This window comes from Lethenteron reissneri, chromosome 69, assembly GCF_015708825.2.
Source record: "Lethenteron reissneri isolate LAM-NWPU_2019-01 chromosome 69, ASM1570882v1, whole genome shotgun sequence".
In the NCBI taxonomy this organism is placed as follows: domain Eukaryota; kingdom Metazoa; phylum Chordata; class Hyperoartia; order Petromyzontiformes; family Petromyzontidae; genus Lethenteron; species Lethenteron reissneri.
Genome location: NC_083847.1, coordinates 5,003,460 through 5,022,255, shown reverse-complemented (window position 1 = coordinate 5,022,255; position 18,796 = coordinate 5,003,460). Strand labels below are relative to the sequence as shown.

The 18,796-nt window shown below is 46.7% G+C and overlaps 1 protein-coding gene across 3 annotated transcripts; it reads right to left on the bottom strand.

Annotated features, from left to right (window-relative positions):
* Positions 1–1,388: 1,388 nt before the first annotated feature.
* On the bottom strand, positions 1,389–17,918 carry LOC133360747 (uncharacterized). 3 transcript variants are annotated; one of them, XM_061579586.1, is made up of 7 exons: positions 17,251–17,916; positions 14,832–14,937; positions 13,393–13,476; positions 10,625–10,765; positions 9,570–9,997; positions 7,653–7,836; positions 1,389–5,060 (listed from the first exon to the last, which is right to left on the bottom strand). In XM_061579586.1, exons 1-7 carry the CDS (start codon positions 17,638–17,640, stop codon positions 4,462–4,464), a joined length of 1,932 nt encoding a protein of 643 aa, XP_061435570.1. In that variant the 5' UTR covers positions 17,641–17,916; the 3' UTR covers positions 1,389–4,461. The 3 variants fall into 3 exon arrangements, with proteins under 3 accessions (XP_061435570.1, XP_061435571.1, XP_061435572.1); XM_061579587.1 differs by having other exon boundaries at positions 1,389–5,057; positions 17,251–17,905; XM_061579588.1 differs by lacking the exon at positions 13,393–13,476 and having other exon boundaries at positions 17,251–17,918.
* Between the last annotated feature and the right edge of the window lie 878 nt (positions 17,919–18,796).

Genomic DNA, 18,796 nt, shown 5'->3' with positions numbered 1-18,796 from the left:
TAACCAAAGCCTCAGAGATCCAAAGACTCATATAGCAACAACCGCCATTCGGCACTCAGTGGCGGTGACGTCACCACGTTGCTTGTGCCAGGCTAGGTGCACGTTGAGGCCACGTGAAGTGTCGAACGCCCACTGACAGGAGGTCACGGGGCAGACCCAGGTGCCACGGGTCGACTGAGATGAGTGGCCGATGCACCACCTGTGCCCTCTACTGTGCCAACTTGCTGTGCTTTAGCAGCCCGACTCTTATAGAACGAAAGAGACCCACAGAGACCCATACTCAGAGTCGGCCAGAGAACCACACAGATTCATAGATGCATATAGAACCATTGACTTATAGGAGCGGTCGGGAACCTATGGCTCGCGAGCCATATATGGCTCTTCCGGTGACGGCATATGGCTCCCAGACAATTTTGAGTTGAAAAAATTATCATAATAAAAAATCAGTTTGGAACTGATTTTAAAATACTTGTGATATCGCTTAATAATAGTGTGTCATTTTAAAGTGAACAGAAATTAGTTTTGAAGATAAATTTCACGGGTCACGGGTCCCGTGACCAGAAGTCGCATTAAAAGTAAGACATATTTAATTTATTATACGTAAAAATACTATATGGCTCTCAATGAAATATATTTAGAAATATTTGGCTTTATGGCTCTCCCAGTCAAAAAGGTTCCCGACCCCTGACTTACAGAGACCGACTCACACTCACGGAGACCCACAGAGACCCAGAAAAGTGTAACACAATTTTTTTTCCTGGGTAGTGTTATTTTCTAATTACTTATGCCTCAAAAGTACAGAAAATGGCTATCATTCCCCACAAACGTTGCTTTTGTAACCAGGACATTGATATTTTCAAATTTACATATTTTCAATGAGAAAACGTGGTGTGCATGTGTCATTCCTTCACAAAGTCCTGGTCACAAAAGCAAAGTTTGAGGGGAATAATAGCAATTTTCTATAAAGTCACGTAGAAGGGAAGTAATAAAATAATTAAAATTATTTTATTATGTTTTATTTTTATTATTTTATTACTTCCCTTCTACGTGACTTTACCGAAAGAACCAAGAAGATGAATCCCTGCAGTCACGAAAGCTTTAAATCGAAATTTTCTATACCTTTTAAGGCATAAGCAATCATGAAATAACACTTACTACCCAGGAACAAAAATCGTGTTACATAGTGTAAACATGTTAAACCATAGAGATACACAGAAACCCGTAACAATCTAAACGCGTTATGTTGATCCTAAATGTGGAGGGAAATGGACCGAAGGGGCCGCAGAAAAAGCCTCGCGATCACCACGGGGAGAGAGAGAGAGACGCGGACTCCAAATAGTAAACTTAAATTTATTTTATTATAGAGATATTTAAATATACACAACAGGCATCGTCGGGGTCGGGATCGAACCCACGACCTCCTGTATACCAAGCGAGGGAGGTAACGTTTCCTAGCCATCGCGAGGTAAACAAGTATAACCCGTAAAAACAAAGTTTTTCACTCTAAATCCTTTATATGCGTGGCAGCGAACTTAATATAAAGGATTTAAAAATATATTCGCCTGTGGAGGATGCGGGGATCGATCCCGCGACCTTTGGCATGGGAAGCGAGGGCGCTACCAACTGCGCTACTCCGCCACGGCCTGTGGAGGGGTTACGCTCTGGGCTCTTACACTCTGACGTTCAGCCAAAGCCATGAATGAGTTCTATTTGAATATATGTAAAATAAAAAAAATTTGCCTAAAAAGTGTAAAATTTTGGGAATTTTTTTTCACGAACAATAATTGTCTGGCACAACGAGTCTGTGTGCAAAATGTCAGCTCGATTGGATCACGGGAAGTGGGTTAAAAACTACCGAAAGATTTGCACGGTCGTAAGCAAGCAAGCACGCAAGCATGCGAACTTAATATAAAGGATTTAAAAAGGGTTGCCAACTCTTGATTTTGAAACTATTCGGAGAAATGTTTGTGGATGTTCCCTCTTCCCCCCCAACATAACACAATTGTTTATGTTTAACCTAGTTCACAATATCAAGCCGTCAAAGTGTTTTTTGTTCAGCGATTTATTTACCTTTCCTATACTTTGTGCTCATACCGGGGTAAGAACGTTGTAACGTTCTTACCCCGTGTCCCAACTGGACATCTGTGAACAAATAGCTTAACAACTCATCGGATTTCTCCTGCAGTAAAAATATTCAGATTTGATTGTGGTGGTCTAAAGAGCGTGTCAATGTGGGGAGCCAGTGGTGTAGCGGTTAGCTGCGCGCTGCGCTATGAACCCAGCTACCCGAGTTCGATTATCTGGAACCGGTGCTGGGCCTCCCCTCGGTCGACTCGGCCTCAAATGAGTAACTGGTTGTGTTCAGCAAACATCGCCACTGGGGAGACAAAGGCGGCCGGGCGTGGTGATGGCCACCCACCCCCTCGTGTTGCCACAGCTGCCGGCCTTCATAGGTGCTGCTACTCGCTACTAACAACCACTTGCCCCGACAGTCTGTTAGAGGCCACATGGGGGAGCTTTGTTGACTTTGGAGTGTCATTGATTAAAACAAATGTGTACATTTGGGGCTATGCATCATTAAGATATAACCGTTGTGAATGTCGGATAACACTGGTCAACACACTTTTTCTGGCATAAGGTATTCCAACGGGTTTAAGGTAATTTTGGGGTGCCGATTCCAAATTTGGCATCAGTTTTTGTCTCTCACATCAGGTTTTTGAGATATTAAATATTGCATTTTCAATAAAAACTGCAGAAGAAAAATATTAAATAAATGTGGATATCTACATAAAATGATATTATAAACACACTATCCTAAAATGCAGCACCATATTTTAACACTAAAGCAGTCACTGACTCGCAACAACTTGCCATCATAAGTGACAGAGTTAATTTCGGGTAAAATCAATAATAAGTATAACCCGTAAAAACAAAGTTTTTCACTATAAATCCTTTATATGCGTGGCGGCTAGAGTCCTCTCGTCCTCCGGCTTGAGATGGCTGCCACCTATGGGTCAGATGATTGTCTGCCAGTATTAAGCAATTGGTAATTAAATATTTAATTTGTTTTCCCTAAACAGTGTAAAATTTTGGAAAAAAATTTTCACGAACATTAATTGTCTCGCACAACGAGTCTGTGTGCAAAATGTCAGCTCGATTGGATCACGGGAAGTGGGTTAAAAAACGACCGAAAGATTTGCACGATCGTAAGCAAGCACGCAAGCAAGCACGCAAGCAAGCGAACTTAATATAAAGGATTAAAAAATGGGGTATGCCGATAGCATAAAAATGAGATGTGATAGAGCAAATCTGAGATAAGATTTGGAATCAGCACCCTGAACTTAGTCTAAAACAGCTGCAAAAGTCCAGGCCAGACATTTGTTTGTGTTGACCAGTGTAATAGATATTGCACAAAAATACGAATTGGCACGTTCTGTTTACGTGACAAACCTTACTAATTGGCTGTGTCTGTGGTGGCGGGGTTAACGACACATTTATATTTACGCGATCAGACCCAAAAAAAAGCTATATGATGGAAAAACAATTGTTAGCTCAATAATTAGCACTCATCTGCTCACTACCGTCATTGATGTTCAGGGTTTCTGTTTTGAACTGTTAGCTAACAAAATACGTTTAAAATGTTTTAATGTATATCGCTCGACCGGGAATGCACCTTGGTGGAAACATCCAGGCAACGTTTGCGAGGGGACGTACAGGCGACGTTCGCGTCAGCTTCGACAGTACCTCCGCTCCACATAATCCGCACTGCGTCGTTACGCCGTCAAAAGAAATCCACGCACGGTTATATAAATCTCTCTCGTAACAATGAATGAACTCCCGTGTGAATTGTGCGTTCATTGTATATTGGTCATAACCTGTGAACCCAACCGCCCATCCACCACCTTTATCAGTGGCTAATTTGGAAAACAAACAAAAAAGTCAATATTTCAGCGAACCATGCGTTGGTCGGTCCATAATAAATGCCTGTCACGAAGAAGCAGTCCTTGATGAGCCGCGACGGTTGGCAACTCGAGATGAATCTCGTGCGAGGTAGCGAGGTAAAGAGGTCGTTTTTTAAAATCTAACAGTGGAGTGATCAAGGCTGCCGCCACCTTGGTCTACCTCGTGGCAATGTTTACACGGCACAAAGGGGGGGGGTGACTCATTTTGAGTCTGGTAGTTGGAACCGAGGGGAGGGCCAGGGCTGGTGGTTCAGATAATCGTCACGAGCGTTTGAATTTGTGAGATTTCGGTGTTTTGATAATCGCGAGGTCGACTTTGATAACCTTTTTTTTTACTCTTCCTCCTTCTGTCAAAGAACACTCCGTGCAATTTTCGCTCGTTTTTTTTTTTTTTAAACTGCGTCCTTGTCCGCACGCACAGAACTCGCAACCGACGTCAAACGCGAGAGCAATCGCCGACGAGCGAGTTGGCCCGCGCGCGCGAGAGACTTGCTCAGCGTCACGGTCGACCGCTCTGCCCCACCTCCAGCCAGTTCTTCCACAGGGCCGCCTGGGACTCGGCCAAGCTCCTCAACCCCTTGAGGTCTTCCTCGATGGTCCTCAGCCCCCTGCTCAGCTTGTCCGCGGCGGCTCGCAGCAGCGCCGTCTGCTCTTCCATCAGCCGGACGAGGTGCGCGTTTCCACCGCCGTCGTTGTGGTCCCAACGTTCACCGCCACCCTCGCCACGCTCGCCACGTCCGCCCCCGAGTGGACGACCCCGGCAGGCCCGCTTCGACGGAACCGCGAGGCCTTCGGAGAGCGGGTCACCCTGGCGCTCCGGGGAACTCGGTGGGAAATCGGCGATGCCGTCGGGGCCGCCGGGAGGGGGCCGTCCGGGGCGGGCCGTCCACGCGGGAGGCGCGTCGTCATTGGCGGGAACGTGATCTTCTTCGGGGACCAGAGCATCGAGCAAGGTGGTGCTCGACGGACGCAACGGTTGGGCGGATGTCAACGGCGCGGCGACCAAACGGCTGTCCCAGTCACTGGCAGCGGTGGAGGTTGGGTGGCTTGCGGGAGAAACTTTGGTGGTGACTGCCTTGGTAAGACGGGGACGCTCTGCTGGGTAGAACACGCACGCACGCGCGTGTGTATGCATGCATGCGTATGCGAGAGAAAAGAGATACACTGTGTGTAACGAGTGCGACCTGGTACAAGGTAAAACAAGTAAACCCGTAAAAACAAAGTTTTTCACTATAAATCCTTTATATGCGTGGCGGCTAGAGTCCTCTCGTCCTCTGGCTTGAGATGGCTGCCACCTATGGGTCAGATGATTGTCTGCCAGTATTAAGCAATTGGTAATTAAATATTTAATTTGTTTTCCCTAAACAGTGTAAAATTTTGGAATTTTTTTTTACGAACATCAATTGTCTCGCACAACGAGTCTGTGTGCAAAATGTCAGCTCGATTGGATCACGGGAAGTGGGTTAAAAAACGACCGAAAGATTTGCACGGTCGTAAGCAAGCAAGCGAACTTAATATAAAGGATTTTAAAAAAGCTGCAGCTCTGCAATTCCTTGCTCACGCCACTGCGACTGGAAGGGCTTCACGCGAGGAGGTAGTGCCAGAGAACGACCCCCTCCCACCCCCTCACTGAGAGGGAATGTTGGCCAACTCTTCCATTCTGGTGGGGTCAGATGTCTCGTGAGACGTGGGAATTTACACACACCTCTATCCTCCGTCTTTTGGGCGTCTGGAAAAAGTTGCAGGATGGTGGATAGCCAGAATTGCAAGTTCGTGAATAACGAGGAAATAAACTGCTGTGTGTTTGCGTATATGCTAATTCAACAGGGTGTCTAGATCTCTATTTTAGTTTGCTCTCAGATGGAGTCACGCTTCGAGTTGCCGTTCATCAAACAAGAAAATGAAGAAAGTCCAATCGCTGGCTGGGATGTGTTCTGACTTGACGGTGAAACGTGAACATTCAGATGCCGGTGAGATACTTTATTTACCCTTCTCCCGTTCAACAACGACGTCTGGCAGGTCGCAGGGTGGTGTGCGGGTGGGTGTTACCGTTCACCGCCGAATCTCGGAACGCGCGCGGAGCAGCTCAGCGTTAATTTGATTTAGAGAGAGGCGTAGAAGCAGCAGTAGCTGTTGTTTTTATAAAGACGTCGTTGCTCACCGCAGAGAACTGTAGCGACACGACCGCCGCCACTCTACGATAGCCGGCGCCTAAAACCGTGCGACACGCCCCTCCCCGCGTGGCCTTGTGGTGGGAGCCTCGGTATTCCACCAAAGTTATTGATTTTAGTTTTTCAAAGTGACGTACGCATAAGCGGCTGGTCCTGGTCGGTATGCGTATGGAAATGGCATAGGGTTCAAGTGTATACGATAACGCTTACACGATCATACCACAAAAAAGCAAATACGGCCAATCCCCCGGGGCCTACTTACCAACGGGTTCCATTCGTCAGTAAAGGACGGGTTCCGTTCGTAATCTTCTTCGCAAGTGAAGAAGATTAATTCGTTTTCGAATTCGGTAAAGAAAAGTTGTTGTTTCAAGAGCTGCAATGCAGCGCGCATTCGAGACGGTGGTGGACCCTTAATAAATAAATAAATTGTCTTCTTGGTTCTTTCGGTAAAGTCACGCAGAAGGGAAGTAATAAAATAATTAAAATAAAACATAATAAAATAATTCTCACGACGTTTCGGCTACAACGCAAGCAGGTGAAGAACGCAAGCAGCCGTCCTCAGGTGAAGAATTCTTCACCTGAAGACGGCTGCTTGCGTTGTAGCCGAAACGTCGTGAGAATTATTTTATTTTATTATGTTTTATTTTTATTATTTTATTACTTCCCTTCTACGTGACTTTACCGAAAGAACCAAGAAGATGAATCCCTGCAGTCACGAAAGCTTTACATCGAAATTTTATTACGTTTTATTTTTATTATTTTATTACTTTCCTTCTACGTGACTTTACCGAAAGAACCAAGAAGATGAATCCCTGCAGTCACGAAAGCTTTACATCGAAATTAACTGCCACGAAGAAGCAGTCCTCGAAGAGCCGCGTGGGGTTCAGGAGCCGCAGGTTTGCCGACCCCTCGGCTAGATGATTTAACTGCTGCTATAAATTTCCACGCGATGATGACGACGACGACGATGACGAGACTCTTTGTCGAACTATCATTTGCGATGGCGAGCGTCGCTTTTGAAAAAGAGCTACGTTGTAGCTCAGTGGGGGTTTTACATCTGGTAAAATGAAGAAAAACTGTTTAATTATAGTTTTAAGTGAAGATTTTGATTCAACTTGGATATGATTGTTAGTAAAACAAGAAGGAATTGCATTTCGATGCCCTATGTTCCTATGAGTCTCTGTAGGTCTCTATGGCTCTCTCTGAATATGGGTCTCTATGGTTCTATATGCGTATGGGTCACTGTGGGTCTCTAAGGTTCTACGAGTCTCTGGTAATCTATGGGTCTCTATGGCTCTCTGAATATGGCTCTGTGAATCGACATGAGTCTCTGGATCTCTGGGTTTTCTACGAGTATATGTGAGTCTATCTCTATGCGTTTAGAGTATTTGGCCGCTGCTATAAATGTCCACATTATGTACGATAAGCCGCTTTGTCGAGCTATCAGGTGGGGGCCTTGCACCTGATAACAATAAAAAAAGTTAATAGTCGTTTTAGTCAAAAATAAAACCAAACCTACCGTTGCCAAGCATGCGAGGAGCAAGGCACCGGATGGCCTCCGTTGTCTCCAGCATGGCGGCCACCTTCTCCTCGACGGGGTTGAGTTGGAGGGCGGCGAGCAGAAGGCCGCCCGCGGCCTCCCGTCTCAGAGCTGCTGCCTTCCTCTTCGTTTGACTCCTAAGGTCGAACCACTTCTTCTTGACCTGGAACGAACGAACGACGGGGACGTGCGCAAAGTGAACGTTCGGAAATCGGGACGTTGGATTGATTTTTTGCCGCGGAGAAATCCTACGGGACGTGAAGCCCTAGTTTATTTTTCACTCGCGGATGTCCGGTAACGCGAAGTCTCCTCTGCCAACCCACGCCTTCGTGAATTAATTCGAAAGGGGTCGTCAGCTACCGCATCACCACCGCAAATCTTGTGCAGCGGCGCAAAGCGGGTTAGTGGGGTTCCGGAGCGAGCGGACGAAAGCAATCACATGAGATGTTTTTGTTGGGTTAGATCGCGTAAATGTAAATGCGTCATTAAAACCGCGTCGGCACCCGACACGGCCAATTAGGAAAGGGTTTGTCACGTAAACAAAACGTGACCAATTCGTTACCAGTACAGCACTAACCGGTTTTGTGTTGGAGAGTAAAACCCACTGCGACATTTACAATTCCAGTAGCTGTGACATTTTGCCATTAATTACCACAACCAGCATCATCAGGCGACAGATAGATTTGTGGAGAAATCCTCCTGCTTCGGTCTTTAAAAAAATATATAGATATATAATTATTATTTTAATAAGTAATATTTAAAAAAACTTCTTTAAAAACACGCTTTAATGAAATGTACCGTATCAGTAATGGAATTCCACGACTTCCCAGGAAAGTGGTCCTGAAGCGTGCCATAACATAAGGGACTGTGGTGATTTACAGCTGTCAGTTGAGCGTGGACAATTAGACCGAAGCCGAAACATAACATATAAAAATTTATGAATATAGTATTGTCATCAATATGACATAAGTATACCAAGTTTGCAGTCGATACCACATTGGGAAGTGGGTAAAAATTGAGTTACAAGATTTGAGGATACAACAGACAGAGTGAGTTAATAAAAAGTGTGTAAAAACTCTATTATGGATATTGGTCGTGAAAGCATTCACATTTCTAACAAACTTCACGTTATTTTCTCACGACACAATAAACCATTATCACATTAACATTGCATTCTGCTATATCAACCTTACAATGTCACCGAGTTGTACCATATCATCGACTTTCTTATGTTTTTTTTATATCTTTAGAAAGCGCTTGACACGAGTTTAAAAGTGGTAACAAATACCGAGCGGTTCAGTTGGCAGGGGTAACAGAGGGCACATGAGGGTCACGAAAGGGGCTACAGGGGAGGGACAGGAAGGAGTGGAGGGGAAAGGGAAGGGAACAGGAAGGCGATGGGTGATGATTAAGAAGAGGTGAGTCTTTGAGAGAGGAATGGAAGGAGCTTAAGGAGGGGGACTGCTTCATGTATAGGGGCAGTGTTGAGTCTATGGCCACTTTTGAGTCTATGGGTACTGTTGGGTGTATGAACAGTGTTAAGTCTATAGGTACTGCTGGGTCTATGGGCAGTGCCGAGTCGATGGGCAGTGTTGAGGTTATGGACAGTGCTGAGTCTATGGCCACTACTGAGTCTATATGCACTACTGAGTCTATAGGCACTGTTGAGTCTCTGGGTAGTGTTGAGTCTATCGGTGCAGTGCTGCTCAATATATGGGGGAAGTTGATTCCAGTGGAGGGGTGCAAGGAGGGAGAAAGGACCCAACACAGCACTGGGCACTGGGAGAAGTTGGGGCAGAGAGAGACTGGGAACGAAGAGGATGAGAGAAGTGGGGGGGGACGAGGTGGGGCGAGGCCACAGAGATTTAAAGACTCGCGCCACCGGTTGGTGCTCACCTCCGCCACGGATCGACAGAGACCCACGGCGCTCACGCCGGAGGCCACATCCAGCCACGCGCGCTCCTTTCTCGCGTGGCTCGTGCTCTGGCCGTCGGGCACAAGGTCGATGTCGCTGAGGTGGGCCCCGACGCAGCGCACGAGGGCCTCCAACTCGTCCGACGTGAAGTTCGCCCTTCTCCTCGACGAGCGAGGGGGGGCGGCCGCCGCCTGTACCGTCAGTGCCGCCGCCGCCGGTGCCGCAGCGGTCATCGTCGTAGTGTCCGTGTAAGTTTGCGCCGAATGGCCCGTCGCTGTGGCCGAATGGCCCGTGGCGGAGTGCGAGTGACGGCGTGGCCCCTTGGGGTCTCCGACGCGACGGCGTCCCCGTTTGGCGAGCGGCCGCGACGCCACCCCCCGGAACTTTGCCGAATTCTTCTGCACTGCACCTGGTTTTTTTCCGGAGCGAGCGGAGAAAAAAATTATAATTTGCTTCCTGGTTAGAGTTACGTTAGAAAAGTTTCTTTTTTCTTCTTTGCTCGGAATCCCCGCGCACCCCCCCCACGCCTCCCCTCCTTCAGTGAAATTACAAACAAAAAAAACCCCACAACCTCCTGCATACATACCAGACGAGGTAGTTAATATCTCCTCGTGGCTTTCCGCTATAAATTTCCACGTGATGATGGTAAACCACTTACTTCGTTGAGCTATCATTTGTGATTAGCTACGTAGGGTGGCTCAGTGGGGCATTACCTGGTAAAATAAAAATGTTAAGTTTATAGTTTTAAGTGAAGATTCTCATTCAACTGGGATGATTGTTAGTAAAAGTAAAAAAGCATTGCACTTAATCTACGATTGTGATCATGGGGAGAACACGCAAACTAGAAATATACAGCAGGCATCAGGGTCGGGATCAAACCCACAACCTCCTGCATATCAGGCGAGAGAATTAACATCTTGCTACCGCGGCACCCCAATACGCAAGACAGGCATTCCTCGATTTACGAACTCAAGATTTGCAGTTTTTTTTTTCACTTCAACAAAATTTGAAGTGGGCCCTCCAGAGGAGGACTCACCTTCTTCACCGACGTCCTCATTCGGCAACTCCACCTTGATGAGGTTCTCGCGTGAAGTGTCCGGACATCCTTCGAGGGAATTCCCCTTCTCCCATGCACTCGCACTGCATCCTTCGACTTTCAAAATTTGTAGATCTGCAGCTGTAATTTATAAAATGCACCGTGGCCTTTGGATGAATTAAGGGGTGTCGAAAGGCAAAAACAAAACAAACAAAAAAATCAACGCATCTGTCAACAACACTGACCCAGTGTGCTCTGGAGAAGGGGGCCTTACACCAAATGCTGCCTCTCACAATAACACCCCGATTCACGCCCCTCCCGTTGTTACGTACTTTCACGACAACGTACTCAACTCATTGAAAATTTGTAATTAAAATGTATATTGTGCGTTCCATCTGAGGATCCCAATGCGCAATGCATGGAATGCAGGAAAGAAAAAACAGGAACCAGGGCGCAACCGACCAAACTAAAGAGGGAAGGCCACTTTAAAGAGGTGGATTTTCAAAGCAGACTTAAATATTTTTACCGAAACAAAATATATCTACCATTGAGACCCAGTCCCGATTTATGTATCGTGGGTACCTTGTCATAACGTACTCGACATTTACCAACTTGATAATTGTTTTTTTACCCTTCTATCTGGCAACAAAACTGACACCTTTTTACAAGGAGTCATGTTTGCATAGACCACAATACCTGCAGTCATAATGCAAACAAAAAACATAACTCTGATATGTGCACTGTCCTTGAAGTTGATTGGTCCACACCCGAGACAGCTTTCCTTAGAGCCCCAGTCTCACATGGTGTTGGACCAGATGACGCCAAAAGGCGCACAACTCAAAGACAATGCACCATCAGAGTAGGAGAGCTCGGGGTAAGCATCTACACTATGGGAACCTCATTTGCCAGTAAAAATATGATAATTGTTTTTTTACCCTTCTATCTGGCAACAAAACTGACACCTTTTTACAAGGAGTCATGTTTGCATAGACCACGATACCTGCAGTCATAATGCAAACAAAAAACATAACTCTGATAATGTGCACTGTCCTTGAAGTTTTATTGCCAGAACGGGTATAAAACGTATTCTTATTTTTTCATTGTTTCGATATAACTGCTCAACCCGAGCCACTAATACTTTATTTCCATTGCCCTTGCGCTGTTTAACTTTTCGCATTCTCTGGTCTCACACGGGTGGTGAGACAAGGCTTAGACCAATCAGTTTCAAAGACAATGCGTGTATAATATTATCAGAGCATGTTTGTTTGCATGTTTCGCCACAAGTATTGTGGTTCATGCAGACTTGATGATGCCTTGCTATAAGTGTGTGCCCATTTGAACACAACTCCTGTGTTATTGCCAGAACGGGTAAAACGATTACAGGGACTCCTCTATTTACAAATTATTTAGGTTCCAGAGGTACCTTCGCAAGGCCAACTTTACTCCTGTCGATTCCAAACATGTTGTACGGAACGTACATTAAACACGGGGGATGGCTTTAAACGTTGTATAATCTCCTGTAGATGCATATGCCACTGGTTATTAACGTTCTGCAGATGTAAGATGCCATCGCCGCCATCTATATTGCACTTACGACTCTCAGTCCAAACAGGCAACTGGACGTACAAACAGGGTTTGTTCATATCTCTGAAAGTTCGTAAGTCGAATGTTCGTAAGTAGAGGAGTCCTTGTATTATTATTATCGTTTACCACCCTCTTGACCCAAATATTTAGACGTTACAATGCGACATTCGTGCGCCACATGGCGCCCAAGCGTTGGTGTCCCTGATTGGAAACTCTCGTGTCTGCACTGTACCATATTTTTTCTATTTTTTCCCCCACCGAATATTTTTTTCATTTATAAAAAACCAAAAGTAATACATTTAGTATAATAGATAAGTTAATATATTCGTAATATACACTTTTCACACCGACGGTGCTGTGGTATATATGCGCAATGGGTTACTGGAGCATCCTCTGTTTAGGTACTGTACCACGTAACAATCCACTGTCCCATTTTTAGTAGTAGTAGCTATTACTAGCTACGACCACGACTACTACCTATGACTACTAGTAGTAGTACCTACTACTGGTAGCTTCTGTACCACTTTACAATCCACGGTCCCATCTCTAATAGTACCTAGTAGCACCTACTATTACGTAGCAGTAGCACCTACTACTACGTAGCAGTAGCACCTACTACTACGTAGCAGTAGCACCTACTACTACGTAGCAGTAGCACCTACTACTACGTAGCAGTAGCACCTACTACTACGTAGCAGTAGCACCTACTACTACGTAGCAGTAGCACCTACTACTACGTAGCAGTAGCACCTACTACTACGTAGTAGTAGCACCTACTACTACGTAGTAGCAGTAGTAGGTGCTACTACTAAGTCGGAGTAGCTACTGTACCACGCTACAATCCACAATCCCACTATCCCATCTCCTTTCTTCGAATCAAGTTCTTTCCATTTACGTTCTGCTCTTCAGGAACGCATCCTGGGCGCAAACCGGGGACATGCCTGTGCATATGTATAGTTACGTTCTACGGGGCAGTGTTGTTGACAAATGATTGCTGTTGGTTGTGCTTGTGCACCACTGCCAAAGGAACACCACCAAACAATGCATTACAATGATAAAGACTGGGCGAGGGGTGTTTCTACAGAAGGACTGTACAATTCTTGACGTCTTGTTGTCGACGGTGTTGTTTGGCTATTTTGTTTATTTATTTCCGCTCTGCCTGCCTGTAGGAAGGGGGGTCTTACCATCTTCCTCCACTTCGGTTTTCACCACAATCCTCAAAATCCCAGTGCCCAGACTCCCCTCATCTTCTTGCGTCGCCACTGCTCCTGCACACGCCGTGCGTTCAATCGACCAGTTACGGACAAATCGTCGCCTGAGGTGGCGGAGCCAGGGGTGTCTGAAGGGCTAGAGAGAGACGATGATTGTCAGATACTCCTGAGCCAGCACCGTCGACATCCCGCAGTTTGTATCTGGGATTTCGGAAGCCTGCTATTAAAACTGCGCCTCCCAAATGTAGCGATTCGATTGGGTGCAGTCCCAATTGCCAATGAACAGACCGTGCAATGCCCTATGAACAAACGCAATGCCCCGATCTACCAACTAGTAAGGTGACATCACAGCGGTGATGATACACTACTCCGCTGCTCCTGACGCGGTTATCTGAGCATGACCAACCTGAATGTGAAATTGTAGTTGTTTTCCCTACCATCTACATCAGCAGCTGTACGAAAGTAGAAGACCAATTAACACACGAAATTCTCACATTAGATATGGCTGACTCTACGCAGCTTAACCCATCAGTGAGCGATACAAGTTTTATTTCACTGACACGAGAAGTACAGGTATTATAGTCACGTAACACGCTTGCTCCGGAGATGAAAGGGAGGATTTTAAGTGACTACAGTCATCTTGTGAAGTAATTTTTGTCGGCATTCTACCAACATCGTGCGTTGTCTCAATTGCCAAGAGATCGGGTAATGTGAATGGAATATATATTTAGAAACATGTGAGTATGGGTCTATCTGGGTCTCTGGTTCTATAGGAGTCTCTGGATATATGTGGGTCTCTATGACTCTCTCTGAAAATGGGTCTCAGGTGGGTCTCTATGTATATCTATGGGTCTCTATGTAGCGCTATGGGTTTAGAATATTTGGCTGCTGGTATACATTTCACCCGTGAAAAGCCACTTTGTTGAGCTATTATTTGTGTTAGCCAGGTCAGCTTGTTAAAAGAAGCTACGTATAGCAGCCCACTGGGGCCTTTGACATTGACGGCACAACTGAACAAATGTGAGGGGAAACGAAATTTATAGCGGAGTTGTGTTTATATCACGAAATGAAGCAACTTGCTTTATCGAGTTATTCCCAGTCGGCAAAACCTCACCTTGTCGGGGAAGGGCCCCAAGGTTAAAACACCACGGAACGATTTCAACAGCAGCCTCCTAAACTAAGGTTTTTTTTTATTTGACCCGGTGAAAGGCCCCCAATTGAGCGATGTAGCATTTTTTCCTGCAGGAGCGACGAGGCCATCACGAATGATGGCCTCGATCTCTTCTTAACCCAATGCAGGCCACTGCTTCCTCCGCGCTTTTGTTGTTCACTGTGTGCTAATAGAGGACATGGTGTTAACAACGATTAAAATGTGACCACGTGGGAGACGTGCATTTTTTAAAGTGTCTCACCAACATCTGAATGTTCACGTTTCACCGTCAAGTCAGAAGACATCGCGGCGAATGGATTTCCATCGTATTCTTGTTTGATGAAGGGCAACCCAATGCCCGAATCCATCTGAGAGGGAACAGAAAGAGACTTTTGTATGCACGTACAGCGTGTGCTCCTATAACACAGGCGGTGGTAGTAGTTGCGTTCCTGAATAACTCCACTGTTCTGGAAAAATCACGCTTACAATAAATGATATATCATGTAGGGGGTAAAGCACAGGCCGCAATAGCGTGTGAGATGATGCATACACAGGCTGAACAAAGACTGGGGGCGTGTGCGTAGCGTCTAGAATCATCCAGCAGCATCCCAATGCCTCGTGCGACGATAATTATGCTACGCAGAGGCAGACGTTACGGCCGCTTGTTTCTACTCGCGCGACGCAGTTCCGTTCGCTCGATCGCGTTAGTTACATCCAATTCGCATCCTGCGCCATTTAAAAAATGCGTTCCCTTAATACGTTCATCATCGCGTCATATCATCATCCAATTCACGTTTTGAAAACTCCCACGCACTGTTGGAGAAATAGACCTGTACGTTGAACCTTTATTTCGCACCATACTTAGCCAAGTGTGCTATGCACGCACAGGCACAATACACAACACAAACACAGCCATGAAATCTTCAAAGAGGCAAGAGATGTTCAGCACTTCCGGAAAGCAAAGAATCATGTCTCGCATTAACCACACACGGTACTTGTGAAAATGCAAACAAACACGCTCTGATATTAATGGGCATTGTTTTTGAAACTTGATTGGCCTACACCACCAGATTGCAGCAGCCTTCTTTAGTGCCTAATCTCACTACCAGTGTCAGACCAGAGAATGCCCAAAGGCGAACAGTACAAGGGCAATGCACTATCAGAGTAATGAGAGCTCGGGGTAAGCATCTACATCATGAGGCCTCCCTTGCCAGTACCAAAATATACTAATAGGGTTTTCCCCTTTTTGTCTTTGAACTGTGCGCCTTTTGGCGTCATTTGATCGATCACCATATGAGACTAGGCTCTAAGAAAAGCTGTCTCTGGTGTGGACCAATGAGTTTCAAGGACAATGCATACATTATCAGAGTATTGTTTTTTGTTTGCATTTTGACTGCAAGTATTGTGGTTAATGTAAGCATGATTCCTTGCAAAAGGAGTCAGTTTTGTTGCCAGAAAAAAGGGGAAAACCCCTATTAGTATATTTTGGTACTGGCAAAGGAGGCCTCATGATGAAGTACAAGGGCAATGCACGTATTAGGGATATTCATAGCTTGCGGTGAGCAGATTCCTGGAAGAAGGTGCCTATTTGGTGGTGCGTCTGTTCCCAGGCTACACTGTGGGGGTTAGTCCGGAATCTTTGTCTTCATTGTACGCCCCACAATACAAACACAGCACCAAGATAGAGTTTGTTTTGGGTTAGATCGCGTAAATATATAAATGTGTCGTTAAACCCGCCACCACCCGACACAGCCAACTCGTAAGGGTTGTCACGTAAACAGAACGTGGAAATTCATCACTAGTACAGCACTAGTGTATAGTGTATGGTGTAGTGTATAGTATAGTAGTGTATAGTGTAGTACTGTGTAGTACAGCACAAGTGTATAGTGTATGGTGTAGTGTATAGTATAGTAGTGTATAGTATAGTAGTGTATAGTGTAGTACTGTGTAGTACACCACTAGTGTATAGTGTAGTGTAGTATATGGTGTAGTGTATGGTGTAGTGTATGGTGTAGTGTATAGTGTAGTGTATAGTGTAGTATAGTACAGAACTAGTGTATAGTGGTGTATAGTGTAGTGTATAGTGTAGTGTATAGTGTAGTGTATAGTGTAGTGTATAGTGTAGTATAGTGTAGTGTATAGTGTAGTGTATAGTGTAGTATATAGTGTAGTATATAGTGTAGTATACTAGTACAGCACTAGTGTATAGTGTAGTGTATAGTGTAGTGTATAGTGTAGTATAGTACAGCACTAGTGTATAGTGTAGTGTATAGTGTAGTATACTAGTACAGCACTAGTGGCTAGTGTATAGTGTAGTGTATTGTGTAGTATAGTACAGCACTAGTGTATAGTGTAGTATACTAGTACAGCACACCTGGTGCGTTGGCGAGCAAAGCCACAACATTTACAATACCGAGTACGACGTTTCGCCGAGTAACCACAACCAGCTTCATCAGGCGACAGACAGCCTGTGCTGTACTAGTGACGAATTGTCCACGTTCTGTTTACGTGACAACCCTCACTTAGTTGGCCGCGTCGTATGGTGGAGGGTTTTAACGACACATTTATATAAATCTACGCGATCTAACCCTCCAATCCATGGATGATATTGGTCGCGAAAGCCCTGCTAAGTTGGTGTCAAGCAGCACCAAGACTTTTTGTTTCAATCTCCATCTCCTTACCTCGAGCCTCGCTGGTGCCGGTGGCTTGCCGATGGCGTAGAGGGTGAGGCGCTGACAACAACATCGACCACCTCCTCCACCACCACCTCGCATGCTACCAACGTGAGCCAACAGATCGGGGAATTCACCCGAGCCGCCTTCATCACCACCACCACCATCACCACCACCACCACAGCGTCCATCGCATGAGATCCTCACACTTTGAAGGTTCGCCCGAGACTTGAAGCGATCGAACCACCCGCGGCTCGCCACGAATGGAGGAGGTGGCACGTATCCATCTCCTCCTCCTCCTCGGTCGACGACGTCGTCGTGTAGGAGACGAGCCGCAGTCAACTCCTCGAAGAGACTTCTCGCCTTCCTCTGGATCGCCCTGAAGCTCAGGGGCACCATGACACCTCCACCTCCTACTCCTCCATCAGCACCACCACGGCCATCAGCACCACCACCTCCATCAGCACCACCACCATCTCCACCATCACCTCGACCACCACCTCCTCGACCACAACCACCACCACCACGGCCATCACCACCTCCACCACCATCTCCATCAGCACCACCATCTCCACCATCACCACCTCGACCACAACCACCACCACCACCTCCACCACCACCTCCACCATCACCACCACCACCTCCACCACAACCTCCATCACAACCACCACCACCACCACAACCTCCACCACCACCACCATCACCACCACCACCTCCACAACCTCCACAACCTCCACCACAACCTCCACCATCACCATCACCACAACCACCACCACCACCTCCACCACCTCCTCCACAACAACCTCACCACCATCACCACCACATCCACAACCTCCTCCACCACCACCATAACCTACACCACCACCACCTCCATCACCACCACCTCCACCTCCACCACAACCTCCACAACCACCACCACCTCCACCACCATCACCACCACCATCTCCACCACCACCTCTACAACCTCCACAACCACCACCACATCCACAACCTCCACCACCACCTCCACCACAACCTCCATCACAACCACCACTACCACCACCACCACCTCCACAACCACCTCCACCACCATCACCACCTCCATCACAACCACCACCACCACCTCCACCACCATCACCTCCACCAAGTCTCTGCTCCTCCAGCCACGCCACGAGTCGCTTCTCCATCTCCTCGACGCCGCCGGCGCCGCTCCGCCTCTTCGTGATGATCGTCGACACGACGGGCGCCGAGGCTCTCACGTGTTCGACGATCCGCGCCCGGTCCCTCATGATGGTGTAGATCGTGGATCGGTTCAGACCCAGCGCCCTACCGATGCCCGCAGCCGTCCCGCCTCCTTCCCACCAGCGGATGATGGCGATCTTCGTCCTCATGCTGATGGAAGTGGCGAGATCGGCGGCGTCGCTTCGATGGCGGCGTGGGGTCGTTGTTGTTGTTGTCATTGTTGTTGTTGTCTGCTGGGTTGGTGGTGGTGGTGGTGGTGTTGGTGGTGTTGGTGGTGGTGTCATCGTTTGCCGGGTTGTTGTCAAGCTTCCGTTTGGCCGACATGGCGAGAGGG